Source organism: Falco naumanni, chromosome 7, assembly GCF_017639655.2.
Source record: "Falco naumanni isolate bFalNau1 chromosome 7, bFalNau1.pat, whole genome shotgun sequence".
Lineage (NCBI taxonomy): Eukaryota > Metazoa > Chordata > Aves > Falconiformes > Falconidae > Falco > Falco naumanni.
In genome coordinates this window covers 52,967,905-52,991,537 of record NC_054060.1, presented here as the reverse complement: position 1 = coordinate 52,991,537, position 23,633 = coordinate 52,967,905, and the positions used below count along the sequence as shown (strand labels likewise).

General features: G+C 40.4%; 1 protein-coding gene across 8 annotated transcripts in view; it reads left to right on the top strand.

Moving 5' to 3' along the window:
- Positions 1-7,267: 7,267 nt before the first annotated feature.
- RAD51B (RAD51 paralog B) overlaps positions 7,268-23,633 on the top strand; it is a 405,510-nt gene continuing 389,144 nt past the window's right edge. For 4 of the 8 annotated variants that reach the window (XR_005828893.1, XM_040600854.1, XM_040600852.1 and 1 more), the window contains exons 1-6: positions 7,481-7,697; positions 9,854-9,947; positions 10,747-10,860; positions 14,047-14,163; positions 19,306-19,442; positions 22,763-22,882. Coding sequence is in view for 7 of the 8 variants with exons in the window: in XM_040600854.1 (XP_040456788.1) it covers positions 9,864-9,947; positions 10,747-10,860; positions 14,047-14,163; positions 19,306-19,442; positions 22,763-22,882 (572 nt within the window). In the remaining variant the exon portion in view is untranslated. The other 4 variants (XM_040600851.1, XM_040600850.1, XM_040600853.1 and 1 more) reach the window with 4 other exon arrangements.

Sequence of the window (23,633 nt, the reverse complement as noted above, 5' to 3'; positions counted from 1 at the left end):
AGTGGGGAGGAGAGACTGAGGGAATTCATGCTCATCTCAACCTTTTTTTTTTCATTTCTTTTAAAATATGTAGTTTTGATGTTATGCGTTGACTTTGGTTGTTGACAGACTGCGTGGAAAGAGCCAATGTGTTACTCTAGGCATTTTTGGCAGATATGAAGGAAAGCTATCCAGTTAAGATCAGCAGCTAACCCACAACAAGGCTTAATCTCCAGCCAAAAGCTTAATCCAACAGAAACCAAACATCTGCCCTTCTTAGGCACTCTGGGATGGAGACAGAGGTCTTGGCTTCTGGGGTGGCTCCAGAATTGTTCTTCATCTTCTGACTCCTCCCAGATGGCAAAGCAGGGCATGTGCATTCACTCTGTGGTTTAGGTAGGAGACTGCAGTGTAGGGTGGCAGATGCCAGGTTCTCAGAATTACAGCTACAAAACCTCAAACTGAACCATACATAGATCTAGTACAAATAACAGCATCCCTCCCTTGCCCAGCAAAACCTTCTGCTACTTCTGGCCTTCCTCTCCCAGTGTCTCTTTTAACACACATCAGATTTAAGACCATTATCCCTGGAATAAGAGTGCATGCTGCTTCCCTCCCCCCCCCCCCCCCCCCTTTATCTCATTCCTGACCTCTGCTGCTTTTTTACTATTCTAGTCCTGGTTTATAATAGGAAATTGAAAGCTCAAAGAATTTATTCACATCTGACATTCATTTATCCTCCCAGCTTCTTTTTTACCCTGTCAGATTAAAGGCAGAAAGAAGGAAACAGCCAAAACCTTGTGTTTATGGTCCATATTTTTAATACCCAAAAACCTGATTCTGATCTTAGTCTTGCTTTGTGTAACTTCATCCATTTCACTGGCCTTATTCTGGATCCTCACCAGTGTAAGAAGGAAGTCAAGTGATGTATTTTAAGTATTTGTTTTATACATAACACTGAGAGTTAAGACAAACAAGTCTCATGCTCATCTGCCTATTGCCCACCCCCAATGACTTGTCTGTATTCCTTACCATTCAAGCCCATATATTTGAAAAGTGACTGCAGATTTAGAGTGACTCAAGTTTTACCAGTTTGGGACATCTCTACTCTGATTTTCTTCAGATGGCTCCAATTAAAAGGTATGGGAGCTGTGCACCCTTGGGGCTGAAAATATTTCAAGCTGGAAGCCCTAAAATCAAGCCAGCTCAAATCAGAGGCTTTTAAAAATCATTTGGCCTTTGTGTGATGAGTTGGTGAGTCTTCGTTGAGAGGTGATGGAAACACGCAGCTCCCAGTGGAAGCTGAATGAGAGCCAGTTGAATTAAACCTTTGGTACCATAAGGCTGTTGAGTCACACAGCCCAGGATACACCTGTCCCCACTGATGCCATGACAGCACAGCTATGATGAAAGTCAGTGATGAATGCAGGATGACTCCATGTTCTGTCAGCTCAGAGGCATCTTTCCTTATTGTACACTTTATTTTGCAAGGCTGAGTGCTCTCTTTTCATGCCCTTTCCCTCTTCGGTGTGAAAACTCCTAATGCTGGGGAAATATACCTTCAATGTATTGAATTGGGCTGTGATGCTTCCTGCAGATTTATAAGCCTTTATCCTAAGGACTACTGAAACAAAAGTTCAGTTACTGGGCAATTAATAGGACCCCAGTTCAGCAAAACAGCTAATCATGCATTCAGCTTCTTGCTGTACAAATGTCCTATTTTACTTCAATTGAGTATAGGTTTAATTTGCTGCATAGTTCATTTAATATAATTTGCTGTAGTGATTTAAAAAATAGCTATGACTCTGTAAAATCAATTTTTCATGGGTAGTCAACGTAGGTAAGAATAATGTGATCACAGCTATGGCATCATGCCCAAACAGTGAATGGCAGACATGCTTGCCTGGATACTCTCTATAGCAATTGAGATTGTGATAGTGGAGTTCTGGGGTGATTTTGGGATAGATTATTGCTGTGCGCTTACTCCAGTAAGATGGATAAGAAGCACCATGCTTCAAGGTAAAAAATAATCACCACAGAATTAATTTGATGTCTTCTTTCCTCAGTGGGTAAATTCTTCTCTAATTACCCACTAATAAATCTCGTGTCTGTTCACCAACACTGCTAAGACACAGGACACTACATCTCTGGTATGATCTTGTTTGAGACTGCCGAGCTCCTTGTAGGTGGTGCGTGACAGTGAGTAACATTCAGTTGTAGGGCATGAAGATGTCTCATTCTTTCAGGGCCAGGCAGAAAACTGTAAGGCACAAACACTGTGGGAGTGGAGACGTTCCTCTGCTTTCTCTGTCCAGGTTTGGTGGTTTCTTCTCTCCTCCATGCCACTCAGCCACCTTTGGAAACAGATCTGCAACATCTTCTGGGGGCGATGGTGATGATGTCTGGGGCAGCTTCCTTTGTAGTCCCAGCCACAGAGATCTCATTCATTGCTTTAAAAAGAAGTAGAATGAAAATCATGCAAGAACCACAGGCCCCAGACTAAAATGATTCATGGAATGAAATGTTCCAGGCTTTGTTGGCTTGCTGGTTTGTGTGTTTGTTGTTTGAAATAAGAGTTACTGGGCTCTGTTCAGCTGCTGGGTTATCAGAGTGATTAATCTGTAACACCACAAAGCAAAGACTTCTTTTTGAAAAAACAAGGCACTTTCACTGCCATTATTGATTTAGAACATACTCCTTGGGCGGTGAGCTGAACAAAAATAGTAACATTAGTTGTTTTTTAATTTTGACATTTTATGTGAATGAGTCCATCGGTTTTTTAGGGGCATCCCCATTTCTGGCAACTGCGCAGAGATGAGTGTCTGGGATGTACCCTTCTCTGCTGGTGTTGTCCAAGCGAAAAAGCTCATCTCTTGGTAAAGGCCACTGGCTCCTGTTGTCTCTTTTCTCCACTGAAGAACCCTGCAGATGGAGCAAGGGCTGTACCTGAAAGAAACAGATGTCCTACCGTAACTGCTAAAACCAGACACCATTAGTACTAATTTCATGGCATCTGACTGTGTGTGATGACAAGGGGTACACTTTATCTACTGGTTGCTGCGAGGTGTTCGGATTTTTCTAGCCTAATTGCGGCTTCTCAATAGAGGCTGGCTGCTGCGAAGGGTCACAGGGTGACATGCTGGATGCACAAGTCCCCAGAGAACTGTGCTGATCAAAGGGGAACTAGTGAACTACTGAGTTTGCTTCCACAGCTGGTCACAGTGAAACAGATCTGCTTCATAGGACAAAAGTCTAAATATAGCTCAAGTTTCTGAGTAATAGGGTATGTGCAGTTTTTCCATGCTTTACCAACAAAAATCTGTGTTGGAACCTAAGGATTACCCCAGTCAGATATTATCTGCTTTGTGCAATGCTCCTAAAGGCTTGCTGCTGTGATATTTGTCATTTCTTGTCTACCTCAGCATCCCAGGGAAAGCTGCAGGAAATTTTGTGGTGAGAGTGGCAAGACCTGGTGATTGCAGACATCACTACTGGGACAACCCCAGCACCTCAGTAAACAGAAACTCAAGACAGTCAAAAAGGGGTGCTGGTAGGGCACAGGTGAAAGGCAGGAGGGAGTCAGGTTTTGTTTATGTAGTGAAAATTTGGTTTAAAATGTACAGGTAAAGATCTGCTCTGGTAACAGCAACTCCACATTGATTATTACGCTGCTGCTCTACCCATTCATGGCCTTCTCATCTAAAGGAAATATAATGGGGAAATATAAAAAGCTGGAAGACTTGAATGAATCTGGCTGTCCCTTTAACCAGAAAAAGCTAAATGAAGTAGGAAGCTGATCTTGGAGGGTAATCTGCTTAGATGAGTACAGGCTAAAAGTGGAATAATCCCTGTGGTCTCTCATTTTGTTTGCTGTAGTTTGGGCAGATAGCAAATGCAGCTGAATTTTTCAAAGCTGTAATGTGCAGGTGGGTCTCTCCCTCTGCCTGCAATAGCAGCAAAGGTGGCTAGGCTGCTTTTCTGTAAAAAGGGTAGGCAGTACAGATGCTCTCTTTCAAAAACTCTACATTGCTGCTGATTATTTCTGAAATGGTTTTGGGGGTGATGGAGAATTCTGAATCCACAGTGGCATGTTTGAAGAGGTAGAAAATAGAGAAATGCCTTCTGTCTGTCCTAAGAAAAAAAGCTTCTTTTTCCTCGGTGTAAATGTGTGTGGTCAGACAGGTCCTCACTAATACCTGAGGAGGATTCATTATAACTGGGTTTAATCCTTCCTGAGCAGGAGGAAGAAGGTTAGTTGCCCTGGGGAGAAGCACTTATCTGGTCCACAGACTGTTCGGAGGACTAGGGGAGGGGGAGAATCAGTCAGAATGAGATGAGCTAATTTTTCACAGGTCTGTTGTTCTTCATCTGTTTATTACAGCCTATGATAACAGTGAAGCTGTGCTGAGCAGCTTGTAGAAACAACAGAAAGATCATTTCCTTTCCCTCTACCTCAATCTCTGGAGTAGATGCAGCTGGGAAATTCTCAAGTGAAGTAGCTTTGCTAAAGCTGTGCTGGTATGGACAGCGTGGAAAATAAAGCATTTTTAACCAAGCTGTAGGCCTCCTGGTGAGATCCTTTAAGTTCACTTTTTTGAGATGGGGGAACCCCAAAGGGTTGGAAGAAAATCTCCATCTCCTTCGGAGAGACAGCAATGGAGAAAATACTTCATTGGAGGTTCCTTTGTGTACTGTTACTGAGAAACCTCTTAGGACCTTAATCCCAGGAAAGCATGGGCTGGTCTATAATCGCTTTGCAGTCTCAGGAGCACATGGATGGGTTTTTTTAAAGAATGTGGTAGGCATCAAGTAGATAACCCCAAGGAATAAGAATATATTAGACTAATTAGGCACTAGTGAGCAAGCATAAGGTGGGGACTTGCTCTAAATATCTGGATTACCCTTGTGAGTCAGAGTTGTTGCTGTGTTCTCATAGAGTGAACTCTTTGGGGGAGACATTTTCCTTTCACAGGTGTAGGGGAACAATTTTAAGGCAAGAATTGATAGTTGGAAAATAGTAATAAACCTCAGGACTGTAGTCTGTATCAATGAGCTGATGCTGTTTTAGTAATTGAGTGATCTGAAATGTTCCAGAATGCAAAACTGTTATCTGAAGATGCTCACAAAAGGCTGTCTTGGGTTTGAGGAAGAAACTTTTCTGTGGATTCTGTTCCAGAAAGGAAAAAAAAATCACCATTATCTTGCAGAATTACTTAACTGCTGAATATTTATTTGGATAAGAACTGGTAAGTATTTCATCCTGTGCCCTTCAGACTCTGTCCCTTTTGGCTTGCCCCTTAGCAAGCCAATCACCATTCTCTCTTTCATTGTAATTGGTGTATTTGATGTTAGAGCACTTTGCTTCTACCAGACTTCATCTGTTGCTGTTACGCTTCGCCTTTCTGTAAGTCTTGCACCAGTGTTGCCAGTTTAAAGGATCTTCTTAAATTAACATGGTGAAGCTCAGTTCTTCTTAAGTACTCATGTCTCATCTTTATTAATCCCTTCTTAATATACATTCTGGGGGCTGCTAAACGCTTACACTAGAGCAGGTTTCTGCTATATCATGCCCGACACATAAGTGCATTGGGCCGGCAGTACTTACTCTGTTTACAGTCTAAATAGGTAAAACCAAAACTGAGAAGGGAAAAATACCCTATGATTAAGGGGCTTGACTGAGGTCACAGAGCAGAGCTGTTTGCAGTGTCCTGATTTCCCTAGTGACTAGTGTCCTAAGTCAAACATATGGAAGCTGTGGAGCTGCCTGCCCTGTTGCTGCTTGAGAATGTTGTTGGTGACGAGGCATATGTGAACACTTCTCTGATTATCCTTATTATACAGGTATTCTGTTTTTGTAGAAGATGGGAAGGAAGCCTATTAGCCAGGAGGTGGAGAGGAAGCTCTGTTGCATTTGTGGGAGGGAAGGAAGTCATCAAGGCAATGTTACTTTTTCCTGCACCTCTGGTGGGATGGCAGGACCCCTGCTACCCCTGTACCAAGCAAATAGCAGTCCATGACAGTTACACTATGGTCATGCCCTCCTGTTTCCACTGAAACTAAACCATAGAAACAGGCGTCCTTTCCCATCCCTTAGTTTTTCTCAATTGTGACTTAACATTTTTCAAGTCAACTTTTAAAGGCCAACTACAGTAGGGGGGGCCTTTCCTCCACTTCATCTCTCCCTGCTCAGCTAGCTATTCACTAAAGCTTCTGTATGGGCTGCTTACTCCCTGTCCAGCCTCCTAAATACTCTGGACTTCTTTGGGCATGTAAACTCCCTCCAGGGTATGAATGAAACACTAATTTCATGGACCCTTTCCGATACTACAGTTGTTGGGCATTTCATGATAGTCTGCTTCTTACTATGTTTCTCCTGTTTGCTAGTTTGGAAAAGTGGCTTAAGTGTTCTGTATTTCACAGCTTCACTGGAGCATTTCTTTTTCAGTACAGACAAAACCCTAGCCATGCAGTTCCCAATGCATAGGCCTTCAGTAAACATCCCAGGTAATACCGGCTAGTTTCTCACACGGCCCATTTTCAAAATTCAGTTAGGTTGATTTCTAGAACTGTAGACTATGCAGACAATATACATATAATACTAACATCAGTACTTCTATTATAGAGTGGGAAAACTGACCCTACAGATGTTAGTAAAGTCACGTCATATTTGATGACTGGTTCTCCTGCCTGTTCATTCACATCACAGGGTAAAAGCTTCTTCAGTCAGAAGGCATTTCTCCCATAGCTGGCAGCAGGCTGGGTATTTGTAAACCCTCAGTTCGAAGAGAAGAATCAGCCTTCCAATATTCATTACTAACGAATGTATGCATAGCACTCTTCATGCTGAAGACTTTAAAGTTCTGTAGGTGCTTGATGTGCAGAGGGTGGTAGGAACTTCTAGGTTTAAAGCGCGGAAGCGCTGTGAAAGGCAAGGCCCGCATAGAGGTTTCCAGGCCTGGAGCATACTTATTTACGCCGCCTCAGTAGACTGGCCTGGAGGCCCCCACGTTAACGAGTCGGGACAAACACTGAGCACGCCCACTGAGCCCCACAGCGGCTACTCTTCCGAGGGAGCGGGTGCAGGAGGGGCGCTACCCCGGGCGGCACACCCGCGGCAGAGGCAGCCCCGCAGCGCTCGCATTAGCCTACGACCGCCGGCGCCGCCATCACCGGCCGTAGAGGGTCACGCGCCCTCGCTCCTTCCCGCCCTCCCCCGGGAACCACCGCTCCCGGCATGCCCTGCGCGCCGCCGGCTCTCGCGGGTGCGGGGGGATTGGTGGGAGCGGAGCCAATCGCGACTGCAGGCCTTGGCCGGCGCCTCGCGCCCGCCGCGGGCAGCCTTTAAAAAAGTTCTCAGGTGCGCAGGCGTTCTTTGCTCCCCGGGCGGGCGGGTCTGGCCCAGCCTGACGGGAGGCACCGGAGCCGCCGCGGTGAGGCTGGTTTACGGCGGGAGCGAGGTTTCGGGTGCCTGCGGTCCTGCCGGGGGTGAGGAGGCTGTGCTGAGCCAGGGCCCGTTCTGGCTGTGGGTGTAGCCCCGCGTCCCGGACCGATGAGGCGGGCGGGCGCCTGAATTACCTCAGCTGGGCGGCGGGAAGGGAGCCCTGTGCCGCCGCAGTGCAGGCGCCGCCTCCCTTCAGGTGTTGGGGTCCTAAGTTCGTTTTCTCATTCCAGATGAGGTGATAATGCCGGGCTCTCCTGCAGCACCCGTGTCACCTAGTGTAAGTCCGCGCCGATGTGTGTGTGTTTTTCCCCCTTACGGGTGTGCTCGCCTAGGTGCCCGCCCCGGGAGCAGAGGTGGCGCGGGCGGCCGCCGCAGGCACAGCATCGCTCCCCGGCCGCCCGGGGCCCTTGGTCAGCGGCGGCGCTGCATGGCCTACGTGCAAAACCAGAAACCACTGTAACACTTGAGGCTGAATGTGCAGTCTGTATGATAAGTGGTTATTAACACAGCTGGGAACTTCAAGGATACCGAACTCTTAACATCTTTGGTTTTCCTCCTGTCTAATGAGGATTTTGTAGAGGCGACTGATGTAGTGTGAACTAACTTTAGAATAGAATTAAAGCATAACCATTATAATGTTTGTTAACCACTGTAATAGTTGTAGATATCATGTACTGCCATATGTTACTCATCTACCTTCGGTGTCTGTTCTGTTATCCTTTGTTGGACATCCGCCTATCTGCTGACCTTCTATGTTAAAACCTTAGCAGAACACTCCGGCAGGAGAGGACAGATAAGGGTAAAAGAAACAATTAAGCAAAAAAGCAGATGACCAGCAAGGGCATAAATTACCTCAGACTGATAAGAACACTGCAGATGTGTAAAACCATCACATAATGAGCAAGAGGTGAAAAGTACACCATGAGGAAGACCTACGGCCTTCCTCCTAGAGACCACTGCCCACGTCTGGGAGACCCCTGCCCACAATTCTTGGAAGAATTTGCGCACGTGCGAAGGACTGATAAGCTAATTAACATACGAAGTGAGGGTAGGCGGGATTAGATAATGAATATGTATAGATATTAGTTTAATAATCATTATTTCATTGTATAAATATGGAATGATTGGCAACCGTAAACATGCACGTTTGGTGGAAGGATCCCCCGTGCATCCAGCACTGCCAATAAAGGATACTTAGTCACTAAGAAATTCTGACTTCGTTCTTTAAATCGCGACAATAAAATTTCCATCTTGTGAAGATGTGGAGGCTTGTGCATCTGCAAAAGTTGTAGCAATTTCACTTTATTTAAAAGCCTTTTTATCTTGCCTACACTTCTGGCTATGTAAATACTAGGAATATTGCCTAAATAATATGTGTGAAACAGCCATGTGCTCAAACATACCTATAGCTTAGGAAAACACTTTATGTTTTACTGAGCTGAATGTCATCCTGTGGATTTTAGTTCAGTAGAACAGAATAACAACAAAAAAAAGGGAGTAATGCAGATAGCTGGAGGACTAAGGCAAGGATTTGTTGTGGCAGTGTAATCTTATCTGCTATGTAAAATAGTCTTAAGGCTTATCTGAAATAATAAGGTACTCTTTAGAGAGAAATCTCAATATGCACAACTTGCTTAAGTGACCGAATATGCCACAACTGTTGCTGCCTGGTTCAGTGGTATTTTTGTTCACTTTTAGAATAAGATAGTATTTATGTTCTAATTCTCACCTTCATGTGCTTTGCTTTGGCCTCTTTTCTTTGACACTGTTTGCTACATTAAAGAACTCTTTATTAACTGTGTTTCATAAGTTGTTACACAGAACATTATGAGATGGATTTGACTGGTTTGACCATCTTGAGTCTTGCATCCTGAAATATGTTTACAGCCCTTCAGTCTTTCTGGTGTTTCCTTCCTGGGTCCTTCCTGTTCTTTCGGCATCTGTCATGAATCCTGGGTCACCATAGCGAAGTGTTGCATTCTAGGGCTAAATACTTACTGTGATTACTTTACTACCTGTGTTCAGGCATCCAAAGATAACCTTATTTCTTTCCAGTGCAGTACAGCATGAGGAGTTCTTGTTCAGTTCACCATTGATTAATTTCCAGTTTTCTTATGTCCCAGAAACATCTGTCCTATAAACATTGCTGACTCTTCTGTTCTCACTGGCATGATCTCATACATGGCCAAATATGAAGAGTTATAATTTAACGTAACTGCTTTCAGAGTGGTATATGTGACATAGACTTACATGGGAAGTCTGTATCACATTACATTTTATATACATACATATGTATGTCACATTAAATGTTATGTATCCATGTACACACACGCGTATGCACACTTTCCTGTTCTTTAGCAAGGAGTGAATGTAGTTGCATGCATCATTGTGTTCCAAGCATCTTTCAAAAAAGTTTTTTTGTTTGCCCTGTAGATTGGGGAGCATGGCTGCTAAGAAACTAAGAAGAGCAAGGTTGTCTCAGGAGCTGTGTGAAAGGCTGAGTCGCCATCAGATCACTACCTGTCAGGTGAAAGGGTTATTTTATGTTTAGGAGTTGTTTTTTGGGTTTGGAGTTTTTTTGTTTTGTTTGTGTTTTAATGCATGGACTGTTTACTTTTTTGTAGTTTAATTTACAGGGAGCTTTACTTTCTAAAAAGTAGGGGGCATTTCAAAGTCTGTTGGGCCTGATGCCTTGTAAAAATACAGCCTTAAAATGATAGATGCCTGACTAAAACATTTAAACTACCTTCATTTATAAAGAACCTGATGATGCTTTTTCTTAGCAGGGGTGTGCAGCTACTACTTGTATGGAGTAAGACATCCATTTGAACACTTCACAAAACACCTGTATACTGCATAATCTAGTGTGTGACTGTGCTGTGATGTTATACTCGGTTATTAGTGGATTCAGCAGTACATTCTGAAGTTGTTCTTATGAATGCTTGCCTAAAGAGAACCAAGAGGCCCTATGTATTTCAGTAGTATGCATCATAAATGCAGGATCTAGGACTGCAATCTAGCATACACAATGTATTCTGAATATTTTTCGGGTAGATAGTCTTGTGGGCAAAAAAGTGTTGCTAGAATTCCATCACACAGTTCTTGAATGTTTGGTCCTTTGACTCCATGTCCTTTAAAATATGAATAACATTTCTTTTAATAGACTGGTATCAGAGAAACATAAAAGAGAGATAGCATAATAGTGTGTAACATGACACAGTTGGTGAACTTGTGGAATGTATACTAGTTGTGTATAAACTACATCAGTTTAGTCCTCAGTCTTGATTCCTAGGGTGAGCTCTCTGAACTGTTCTATCATCTTTCAGGACTTTTTATGTCTTTCCCTCTTGGAGCTAATGAAAATGACAGGACAGAGCTACTATGACGTGCAGAAGCTTCTTCGTAAAGTCAGCCAAGCTTGTGCTCCCAAAATGCAGACAGTAAGTATGCTTGTGTTGATTCTGTTTTTGATACAGTATCTGGGAAAAAGCTAAATAGTGTTACTCATCTTTTTACTTGGGAGATTTTTGATGTCTCAAATTGCACAATGAAGTAGTATTTTTATTTTTAATTTAGGTCTTTGAGTCACTTTAGTTTGCTGCAGTGACTTTTATTACGCATTATAGCCTCAAGAGATTGTTGGGGCTTGCAGAATTGGTTCTGAGTGCAATAGGGAAATAGGGCATTCGCTTTTGCAATCCAGTATATAAAAATTGCTTTCGGACATAAAATTGGTGCCAGGAAGTGAAGTGATCCTGAAAATAACTTCTTCAGGACTTTTTCCATTCATGTAAGTGACCTATAGTGTGGTTTAGGCTACAGGTAGCCTAACTAGGGAGAGTGCGAGAACGAAACAGATGTTAGCTGCAATGCAGTGGCTGGATTTTGTTTTCTTTTTTGAATTCAGGTGAAAAGATGTCAAAAAATGATGTCTTTTTAGGGCGGAGAGGACATGGACAGTTCTGACCTGTATCAATGCAGCCTACTTTTTTTTTCCTGAAAAAAATAAGCCACATCAAAGTTTATTATGTGTAATTGGCATAGTAGTTGTAGCAGTAACTCTGTGCAACTTCAAATTCCCATACTGCATTAAAGTTAGTAATATGCAAATTTAATATGACTTATACTGAATGGGTTAAAAGCTAGCTAATAACTAGCTAACTACTATTTTCCATCAGTAACTGTTGATAATAAATTGAAGACAGATGGAAGTTTTAAGTAAGTTCCAGCATTTGCTTTTTCTTGCCATCCACACATCACTATCAATCAAATTTCTTTGCTGAGAAGCTTGACACATCCTGAAGTTTGTCAGAAAACAGTTGTCAAGGACTGTTAATACAGAGCCCAGTTGATAGAAGACCAGCTGTGTATGTGCATACAATACAGAGCTGTACTTCCAGAAACAGAGGCTGTTAGCTATTTTAATGGATGTGGATTGAATCTCTGCAAACACAGGATTTCAAGTGAACTTCAGGTGAGAGTGACTGATGTAACATAATGACTGATGTAGCAAGAAGGCTTGACAATATTTTTGGGTAAAATACATAAATAATTTAGAAAATAGGAGTTATAAGTAAGGGGAAAATACTGTCTGGATATAAGATTGGAAGCACTAGCAAGAAAACTTGAGAATATGTCAAGTTATACAGTAAATTTCTGAAAAATTTGCCTCACAGTATGAAGTACAGAGCGAAACCTACTGAGCTCATCAGAGAGGAAGTTAGGTAAGGGGTGACTTGATCACAAGTAGAAAAGGGTAATTATATTAAAAGGTCTCTAGCGTCTAGCTGAACAAGTGGCTGGAAGATAAATTAAAAAATAAATCCCTGAAATAGGAAGTAATAAAACAGTCTTTAGAAACTAACATAAGTTATCATTGGAAGAGGTTGTCTATGCATTTGGTAATGTTTTCATTCGCTTGGTCTCCTGACTAAACAACTGATTTTTTTTTTTTTTTAATTACTGGAAGACAGTCTGGTTCAACCCTGATTTTGTGGGTTAAATGCAGAAATCACTGGGTAAAATTCTAGAGTCTGTGTTAGGCAGGAAAGCTAGATTAGGATATTGTTTCCATGACCTACAGGGTTTGTTTCCAGTCTGCAGGGTTTAAGTCCTGTCAGGGGTTAAACAAAAAATGATTAAATTAAAATATGTTGTAAATCCTTCTTCATCAGTACATGTATTCACTTGTAAAGTGAATCTGAGCATAAGTCTGGTTCCATTTGTGTGAAGTAAAATTAATTGGTTTTTGCATTGGCCTGTTTTGTGTCTTGAAAGCTATTTTTTTTGTGTATTTCTCCTCAATAGAACTGAAGAACAGAAGTCTGAATTTCAAGTATTATTCTAATGTGCTACCTGTCATAATCTAAGGAAGAACGGTAGCATAAATAAAGGAAAGTACATGCTATCTTATGTTAGCCTGCTGGTAGAACTAGCTAGGAATTTTTATGATCAACATCAGCAAATAGTGCTCACTTGTTGGCCCAACAAGGACAGACTAAACCATCTAGGATTCAATGGTGTGATTATTTACTTAGTTATTGGTGATTCATATGGTGGTGCTTCCATAGTACACCATATTCCCAGCAGACTATTTTAAGACTGGGATAAATCTGTTGCCTGCATTTCTCTTGGGCATAGAGAAATCAAGTTTTTCTGGAGTGGTCAATCATGGCAGGTTAGAGTGGTATGCTGTGACAGGGCTTTGAGAATCTCTGTTTTTGGGCCAGGAGTCTGAAACCTCTGGGAACTCAACTATACTAGAGCAAGAACCTTTAGATCTTAGACTGTTCCTTTTAAAAATCAGACTTCTGATGTTCAAGATGTTTAGAGGTTGAGGAATGTGTCAGCTTTAGCAGATGTCTACAAGGTATGAGCAAGACCTGTTTCTTTTAGAAACATCATGTTTTGCTGTTTCCAAATCAGCATTTCCATGTTGTTATTTCTTCTTTGTCTGCTTTAAATTGATTCCCCAAATGAAAATAATTCCTATGGACTAGAATTCTGATCTTGGGCCAGTTCCTCTGGTCAGTGGAGGAACTAGGAACTGCAACTGTTTTCAGTTCTGTACCTGTCCTGTCTTGACTAGTCTTCCTCGCAAAAGTGAAAAATTATGAATGGCTACAGGATCAGTTGAGGCTTGTTCAAAGACTTGGGAATCTTCATCTACCTTTCCTTTGACCCAGGTAGTTTCGAATCAGTAACAAACATTGGCCAGGGAGTTCTTGGTTTTAGGTTTCATGTGACTGTTCTGCTTTGGTCACTAACCATACATATAGTATTTACTTATTTAAAATTTGGAGTTTTACTGGATGGAAAAAAGCCTTGTTGAATAGGAGTAGAGAAAGTCTTTGACACATCATTATCATAAAAAACAAAATATTATTAATATTGTGGTGAGGGAGATATAACAAACTGACATTTCCTCTGTGAGCTATAATTGTGAGGAAGGGTGATGGGGTAAGAGAGGACTATAGCTGAAGATAAGAATAGTTTGCTTATTGCAAGTGTTGTTATTCCAGGTTGATGAAAGTAAATGCAAGAAGTTTGCTATTTCCATTAAATAAAAAAGGGCATTTTCTGATTCATGTGCTTGTTTTTTTATGATTTTTTCCCTCCTTTTGTAGGCTTATGAAATGAAACTAAGGAAGTCTGTCAATCCCTCTTCAGCCTTTTTATCCACCACACTGCATAGTTTGGATAAAGTCTTGCATGGTGGAGTACCCTGTGGATCCCTCACAGAGGTAACTTGTTTAATATATTTTACTGCAGTTGCATATCACACTTAGATGTGCAACACACTAGTCAAAAGTCACAGATAGATTGGACTGTCTTGTGTCAGTTCTTCACAAACTGCTCCAGCGTGGGTCCCTTCCATGGGGTGCAGTCCTTCAGGAACTGACTGCTCCAGCGTGGGTCCCCTGTGGGGTCACAAGTTCTGCTAGCAAACCTGTTTCAGTGTGGTCTCCTCACTCCATGGGTCCAGAGGTCCTGCCAGCAAACCTGCTCTAGTGTGGTGTCCTCCATGGGCTGAGAGGTGCAGCCTGCCTCACCATGGTCTTCACAATGGGCTGCAGAGGAATCTCTGCTTTGGTGTCTGGAGAATCTTCTCCCCTCCTACTTCACTGACCTTGGTGCTGTCAGAGTTGTTTCTCTTCTTTCTCACTTCTCTCTTCTGCAGCAATTGTTGTGCAGAGTTTTTTCTTCCTTCTTAAATATGTTACCACAGAGCTGCTACCACTTGTTGCTGTTGGGCTTGGCCTTGGCCAGCAGTGGGACTGTCTTGGAGCCGGCTGGCATTGGCTCTGTCGGACATTGGGGAAGCTTCTAGCAGCTTCTTACAGAAATCACCCCTGTAGTGCCCCTGACTACCAAAACTTTGCCATGCAGTCTTACTACACTGGCTCATGGGTGGTGCCCAAGACATGGATGTCACCCTTCTATAGGTCAACCGAGATAACCCAGTCTGTTTTGCCCTCCTTTCTGTGGCTTGGCAATTTTGAGTGAAAGATGGCCAAAGTGTAAAAGTTTGCATTAAAGGATCCTGCAATTTTTTTCCTAATTAAAAAATAAGTGGATGTGATCCTTTTGGGTTACAAGAGCCATGCAGTTTTGTTGTGAATATTTGTCTTTTTTCTTAATCCTAAGTGTAGCTATCATCATTCGGCTATCAGTGCAGTCTATGTTCTTGCCTGAACATCAGGCAGAAAGGCTGTGGAGCGCTGACAGACTTGATCCTTGCCGATTGTCATGTTCTTGGTGTTGCTCCAGAGGGAGATCTAGGGAAAGCAGTAGCTGATGTGCTGGGACTTTTACTGGAGTTAAACTAACCTTTGAGTTCTAAGTTTTGGGCTTTTTGTTTTAATTTTTTAAGTTATTATTATTTGAAAGTGAGTTCTGCAAGCAGTTCATCTCAAAACATGGATGTCAAATATCGTTTTCCTGAGATAGTGTAAAATAATGCTCTTCAAATTGTAAATACAAATGTGTGATTTTCCAGAGCTGTGTATTTTGTAATACTTCTCAGCTTGGTTGATTATCACAATACTAAATTTTATTTTTTTCCCTCAGTGCTTCCTTAGAACATTTATCTCTTTAGAAATGAGAAAATTGAGGAAGCTGTTGCTAAACTCTGTTTTAAGAATGGTCATACTATGTATGTATCAATTACCTTTAGATAGTTGAGGGAAATGACTACGTACAAAGACACGCTTAACTTTTATCTGATTGTAAATGAAGAGAACTGTGCTAAGAAAGGTGTTGCACTTCAAGTTTTCTTCTGCAAAAATTTTTTTCAATGTTAGTTTTTTTGTGTTCTAACATATTTTGGTTAAAAATAGAGACCTGCCTAATGCAGTTATCTTCAATAGACATCTCACCACGTGACTGAGATGTTAACATCTGTACAAGACATCTTGTGGGTAAGACAAGAAGTGCAAGTAGGACTTTGACCAGTAGCTTGGTCTTGGTGGCACCCTCATGCCAGATTGACAATACTGATGCGTAATAGCTATTTAATCAGAAATATTATAGAGAGAACTAGGTAGATTCCAGAACAAGAGGTTAGGGGTGTTTTGAAAAAAAAGTGTATTGCTTTTTATTTGCCTTTTAGGTACTAAATGTGGAAAACTATTAGGGCATGTATTAAGGGTTTCTCAGCAAATGTAAAGACAGAGAACAATTAACTATGCAGAAACAGTTTCTCATTTAAAGCCTGGTTCTGGGGATTTTAAAAAGCATTCTTGCAAGAGTCATGAAGTCTAAAGTAGTTTCAAAAGTTGCCAGCACTGCAAGTATTCTTTAGCATGATTACTAGATGAAATTTTAGTAGAAAGCACTATCAAGTGTCTGCTGCTGCTGCTGCTTTGATGCTGTACTGCAGCTTGCAAACACTTTCAGGTCATGTTCTTTTTGGATTTAGGTGATTTTGGAGCTTAATGATTTTAATTTGCTTATTTGCAACTTACTGAAGCATAGCTGACCAGCAGACTGCCCTTCGGTAATTTTGTTATTAGGCAAATATTCTAAGTCTGAAAGAAGTTCTCTTCAAAAGTATGTTGTGTGCGCCTGACTGATGTGGCTAAATCATAATCTTGTTACTTTACCCAGCAGTAAGGTTGGTTCAAAACCTGGAATTTGAGTACATGAGCCACAGAGTTAAGACTTGTGGTGGTATCTTCTACAGCCAAAGCTGCTTGCTTTTTGAGTGCCAGAGGGATTTGACTTGTGTTACACTGTCTCGGACATTTTTTCCCCAACCACTATTTAGGTTTTAAGTTGGAAATTAAATCATAGCTGAAATTTTGTGGTCAGATGTTAGAGCTTTTGGCCAACTTCTCTGAGGAAAAATTAAAGTAATGACTTTGTGAATGTTGAAGAGTTTAATCCCCTGGTAGCTGAAGGAGAATTAGCTCCTTGTGACTTCATCCAGACCCTACAGATGTGCCAGAGAAAATAATATATAGCTTACTGAAAAATAAAAGTATATTTTATTAGGCAGAGATAACTGAAAACTTGTTTTAATCTTCACATTTCTATCTGGGTGGAATTGATTTTTTTCTTTATTTTTCCAGAGTAAATTTAGAGTAAAACTAAGCAAACTTTTTGCAGGCATTCTATTTAAATTATATTACAGGAATTTTTAGTGTTTTTTTTTAGCTGAGATTGTATTGGTCAAAACACTTGCTGAACCAGTGGTAACTACAATAAAATGCAGTAGCTCTTCAGAATTCTTCACTGTGGGTTATTTAAAATCCCATTTTAATGCCCTTTAAAGGAATGCTGATAAAAGATGAAGTATTGTTATCTTTGAGAATAGAAATACTCCATTGGATTGCTTCCTTGTACCAGCTTGTACTGTAGAATTCTCTGTCGTTCTCTGATGTGATGCTCATAAGCTCAGACATTTTTACAACATCTCTGCTGAATTAGCTCCTGCGTCAGCCACTGAAGTAAATCTCGATTCAAGTGCATCTCCGAGGCAAGGCTGAAACTACAAATGTTTTTATGAGGTCTCCTCACAGTTGTCCAAACATTTTAATTTAACTGGATTGATGCCCTTACCTCATTCAAGTCTTCCTTTTAACTAGAAACAGCTGGTGAGATTCCTTGGCTGTCAGAGTCTAAGGAACCTGTATTGCCTGTGCAATTTTTATACGTGTTTTGGGTTCATATTAAAATCTGGCAGCTATTGTTGATACTATATTTTGTAATTTAAGTACACTGAATGGAGGACAGATAACTGCATAAATAATGATTGATTCCTGATCTGTAATTCACTAAATGCAGTGTGTGCTTTTAAACAAAAATAATCTACTGCTTCTCTTGCAGTAAATCTTCAAGCAGATTGACTAATACGGCCTCGTTTAAAGACAAAAGTGATTAAAGGGATTTTAACCGACTGTCAACAGTAGCTAATGTGTAACTAGTTTATGCAGTCCCTCCGAGTTTCCCGGTAAATTTTCTGTGCTTCAAGTCATGCTGCTGCTTCTTAAAACAAAACCATTAAAATACTGTAGTATCCTGTGGTGAAAAGAGTGTTTGCACTTAAGCTATTGTGCATTTCGGCTCAAAAATCAGTTTGATTTTGAGTGTCTGTCTGTTGTAAGGTTTCTTTTTTAATTTAAAACAACAGTTCTGAATTTAAGCCTTTGTTTTGGCAGTACTAGGTGTTTTGTGGAGGTGTGCTTCATTTTGCAGTTTAACTTCCATGGAGAGGCTTAGTTTTATCTTGCATTATTATTTAGTTCCTACTAGCATCAGAATTAACCCATCATTCTGTTTTTAGTGCCTCAAGTCACTTCAACTTTGTATTTGCTGTTTTTCTTAGTATTAAAATGTCATCATATCCCTTCCCAGAAGCAGTGACAATGTGATACTGTATTTAAAGACCCACTGTAGTGGTCGTGAATGTATCTGAACACAGAGCCCAACATCCATTTAGAATCTATGCAAGATTTGGAGTGGATAAAGAACAGCATACTAGCATCTCTAGTGGAAAAATCTTATTCTCGGAAACTGGGGATCTCATCAGGTGATATATTATTTTGATCTTTGCGGTTTTTCTCTTGGATCAAAATCATGCTGGAACAATTTCACACAAGTTGAGTGTGTTCTTTGAATATTGCTCAACTGCTGTAGGCTTTCAGTAAGTGCAAGTGAAAGCATAAAATTGCTGAGCTGGTCTGGATCACTAAATGGTGTTCATGTTGAAATATGGTAATAGGGAGTTAACACCAATGACAGAACACATGCTGCATAGCAGAGTGTGGTTTCTGGGGCAGATAAAATCTGTCATATACATATATATATATATATGTGGTTCATATTGAACATTCAGTCCTTATAGGATGCAAGTGATTATCCTTGTGATTTCCTAGGGAGACCAGGTTGTAACCAAGGTAATGAGGATTCCTAAGCAGTCATTTACATCTGTGAGCTCATTAGCTTTGGACTTTGTTTTCAGCTCTAAAGGCCATTGATGTCATCTGAATGTCAACTGTGAAACTTAGAATTCTGCTTTGTTCTAGAAGGTAGCACAGAGGAGAAGATGGAAGAGAGCTAGTTGTGTCTCTAGGGAAGATCTTGTAAGAGGAGGGGGAGAGTAGGGGACCTCAAGTACGAGAGGTAATAAAGGATGTCAAAGAAATAAAGTATGACCATAATGCTGTGGCTGAAAAACAAATGTTTATTCTTCAGTGTATGAGTTTACAAGGTGCAGATCCAAGAGCAACTCCCAAGTTGCTCTTTGTGGGCTGTCTTCTCTGTTGGTAGCTGGAAGAGCAGAATTTGAGGAGTTCTGGCTGGTAGGTCTTAGTTAAAGGTAGAATTAGGGTGAAATGAATGTGACATCTGTTGTTTATGTTACTAATCCTTTTTTCTTCCAGATAACTAGCCCACCAGGTTGTGGCAAAACTCAATTTTGCATTATGGTGAGTGTTCTGGCTACACTGCCTGTAAGCATGGGAGGACTAGATGGGACTGTTATATACATTGATACAGAGTCTGCATTCAGTGCTGAAAGGTAAGATGCAAATTTCTAAAATACACACTTGCAACTTCTTTAGCACCTTTTATCTTGGAGCTTTCACTTATTTTCTGAGCAATAATTAAGTACTTATGAAGTAAATACCTATTGTTAGCAAACATTCATCTAATACATGCAGTTATTCCAAAGATATTTAATTTCATGAACGGCTTGCTCACCTTCCTAATTTGTATGATGTTGCAGATTTCAGTTGTGGTATGACGAGGTGGGTGGTGTGCTCTGTAATTTGTAAATGATCTTAACGCTCCTGTACTTAAAATCTTTCTTTGCAGTTTAGTTTGTGGAGCTAGCAAGAGGGTTTTGAGGATGCAAAGGCTCGGCATATTAAGTGCAAAAGAAATGGTGGTTCTCCTGTGAACAGTAGGACTGACATGGCCAGTTTGCCTTTAGATTTCTATCCTGTTTCTGCTGAGTGGGGCCCCCTGCGCTTCTGATTTCCTTCTGCAGTAACTTCACATCTCTCCTATGTATGCAGTACTATATTCCCTTGCCTCTGTAACATATCTGGTTCTTCTAGTATCTCCTGCTTTGCCCATGTGACCAAAACTGCCCAGCTGTGCACTTACGGTATCTTCTAACTGCTGAATGGAGAGGAGATGCTATATCTGTATCGGCTTTAGAGTTACTGTTGTGTGCTGTTGGTTACCACTCTTCCCATGTTAACTGCCTGATAAACTGTTGAAATAATTCTGCAGTATTTCATTAAATGTAGCTCTGATTTACGTTACTTTAGCTACAAACTTTTCTAAACCTTGAGGATTTGATGTTTTTGAGGTGTCTATTCCTTTATCACTGGTGGTTTTTTTTTTTTAATTATTGAGTTCAAAAGTTATTAAGGGTCTGTGGGAGGACAAGTAGTACAGTAGTCTCATCCTTGCTTGTGTGGAAAAATGGGCAGAAAGAGTTTCATTGAAATAATATATAGATTTTAGATGACTTGGTAGTTATACCCATAGCCTGAATCTGGAGTATCAAAGCAAATGTATTTGCATTGCTTTATCATTTAAAGTTATCATGGATGAGAAGGTAGAGGTTCTAACCCTGGTTTTGTCAAGTTAATTTCACACAAGTTTGAATTACTTTAAATTGGAAGTGTAATACATCAAAGAAAAAAGCTTCAAGCAATGGCTCTGTAAAATATGGTGTTCCCTTCTCACATACTTCATTTTAATTTCAGGTCCCTGAAATGTAGGTAGGCCCTACCCTGTTTTACTAATGGGTAATAAGACTTGTTGCTTAGGAGCAGTTGCTGAAGGAAAATAGGTGAACATGTAAATGAAACTGCTGAAAATAGAGTAGGATGTAGGAAGGAAATGTGGTGAAAATATATATCGTTACTAAGGATGAAAATCTTTATATATTAAATAATATTTAATATTGCTCAGTTGGAAATGATGGCTAAACACAATTTCAGGAGACAAGCTTTATCTTACGCTTTCTGTGTTGCAACCTCTATGGACCAGCACAAGCAGAGTGAGGGGAGTGCTGCTCCCCTTTTACTTGGAACATGTTAGACTACATCTAGATCCCGTGTCCAGTTTTGGGCTGTTGGTATGCAACAAACGTGACAGACTACAGGAAGCTTTCAGCAGCGTACTGCCAACATGGCTGGGGGCTGGAGCACTTGCTCTTTGTGGGGAGACTGAGGGCTTGAACCTGCATAGCGCTCTGTGCAATTTGGGTTTTAATGAAAGGGGCCTAAGTAAAAAACATCGTAACCAGTAAGTTGTGCCCACAGGTATCATCCACTAGATGCCGCTCTTCTCAAGCTAGAGACGGTGGGATAGGCCTGCTTATAATACAAACAATTACGTATTTTCTGTTCTTAAAAAAATAAAATCTTCATTGTAGAAAAAAATGTAAGTGTTCAGATTGTAACTATGAGTTTCTAAGTTAAATTCCTTGATCATCTATTTAAGGACCTAGATAAAGTTGCCTTGTATTCAGAGGGATGGAAGTTCTTCCCACTGATTTTCAAAGAGTTTTGCAGGCAGGCAGCATTTCTAAAACTTATGCCATTATACCATTTAGTGTCCTCAACGATTTTATATATAAAATCTCGTGTAACTGAAAATGGTGGCCTCTTATCAATAAACTGTTTAGTTTTACATCTGTGTGAGAGGTTTTTTGCAAAGTGTAGTTTCTGGATATAAAAGAATTTATACAACAAATAATAAATAGCCAACTTCCTTTGACTTCTTTTGGTGTTATCACCAGTTATCTGATATAGTTCCTTAGTCTATTCTGATAATAAACAGTCGTATGCTTAACAACTGTAATTCAAGGTTTTGAAGGGTCATGAATTTGCTAAATAAGGTAATGGAGAACATTTAATCATAGAATCCCACATTCAGTTCTATCGCTGAAGCAGCCAGTTAAACTGCTTAGTCATTTCATTATATTAAGTCATGCCAATTGTATCCGTGCTATCTGACTGGATGGATGTTCAATTGTAGCAGCTTGGCAGCTGGAGCCTCAGTCATTTTGTGACACAGTGCTGTTTTTTCTTTTTTCTTTTTTTTTTTTCTGTGTTCTAGGAAGTATGTTTTCTTAATATTTTATAAACCCTTTTTACAAAGAGGTAACTGGCACAACAGAAATTGTTTCAGTGAAAAAGCCTCCCATCCAAATGACCTTGTTCTTGCTTTAAGGAGAAATTATTTGTGAAAAGATTTTCACTTTAGCAGGCATACTTTCCATGCATGAACTGCTTGTACTTGTATAAGTACTTGCAGTTGAACTAGGCTCTGTTCTTTGCAGTCCTGCTTCCACATTGGTTGGATCTTGTAATGGATCTTCTGTTTATCAGCTTGTTAAATTTCTGTGGTGACACAAGGTCCACTTTATGATTTCACTGCAAGATAAAGGCGGAAGTAAAGATGGTTTGAGTTGGAGAGTACATTTGTTTTAATGAAAACTATATTTAGATATAACTAAAATAGGAGAATGTTTGGCCATTCAGTGGAACCTGTTGTACAAAACTTGAAGAACTTTGCATTGAGTAACTATAAACTTGCAGTTTCTTTCTACAGGAGATAGGTGGTTTCTTTGCATACAGTACAGGCTCATGTGTACTGCTGACTCTAGCATCACTGGGAAGAGAATGTAACTGTTCTGACTTTCCAGTATTTCAGTCTAACTGCTAAAGTATGTTTACCCTTTGAAGAAGATTTCCAGTATAACTTGGTATCTGCTTATCGTTCAGAGTTTTGTTTGTGAATACTTGAGGCCTTATTATCCCACATTATTCCATTTGCAGTGTTATGCTTTCTGTTGTGTGGTTTTTTTTTTGATAGGTTGATTGAGATAGCAGGAAACAGATTCCCTACTTACTTTGACTCAGATGAAAAGCTGTTCTGCATGACCCGTAGCATTCACCTGTATCGAGAGCTGACCTGTGGCAGTGTACTGAAGAGGTATTCTTTTCCAGAGTTTAAAAAAACCCCCAAACATAAAGACCGTTTTGAGTGGATTGTCTATAATGATATTTGTTTTATATCAAAGATTTATGAAGAGTAATCAATTTATTTAAGGGCTTTTCATGTTGATAACAGCATGATCTCCAACAAAGTAAAATTGCTACAGGAAAACTGACATGCCTTTTCTCCTTTCATAGCATGTGACTAATTCAGTTGATGTTTTCTAATGTCAAATAGCCAATTTCTATATGACCTGATCCCTGTAAGCCTTTAAAGGGGAGTGTTCAGATGATAGGTCTTCTCTTGGGTTGTAGAGAGACTCTAGTATGAGAAATATGTTTTCCATGAAATAGGAGTTTGCTCCTTCAAAGCACAGTTTACTTCCAGGAAGACTGGGACCCCTCCAGCAGTGGGAGGGAGGAATCATTTAACATTCATCAGCCTGAATGCTGTTGTTGGTAGTATTGTATTGTCACATTGTTAACTTATGTTAATTTGTGAACACATTTTACAATGAAAATGAGTTGTTATATTTTGGCATCATGTTGTGCATTTTAGGTTAGTGGGAGAGTTATTCTAAGAATAGTTTGTTCTTCTACTGCAGCTTTATCAGAGAACAGCTACTAGCATGTTATCAACAGATTAGGTTTGGTGTACTGTCTTTGGAGGTATACGGAAATAGATTTGAGGTTCTGCATATATAGACACCAAAGGTTCTGGTGTTGGCAATAGGATGCTGCTACTGTGA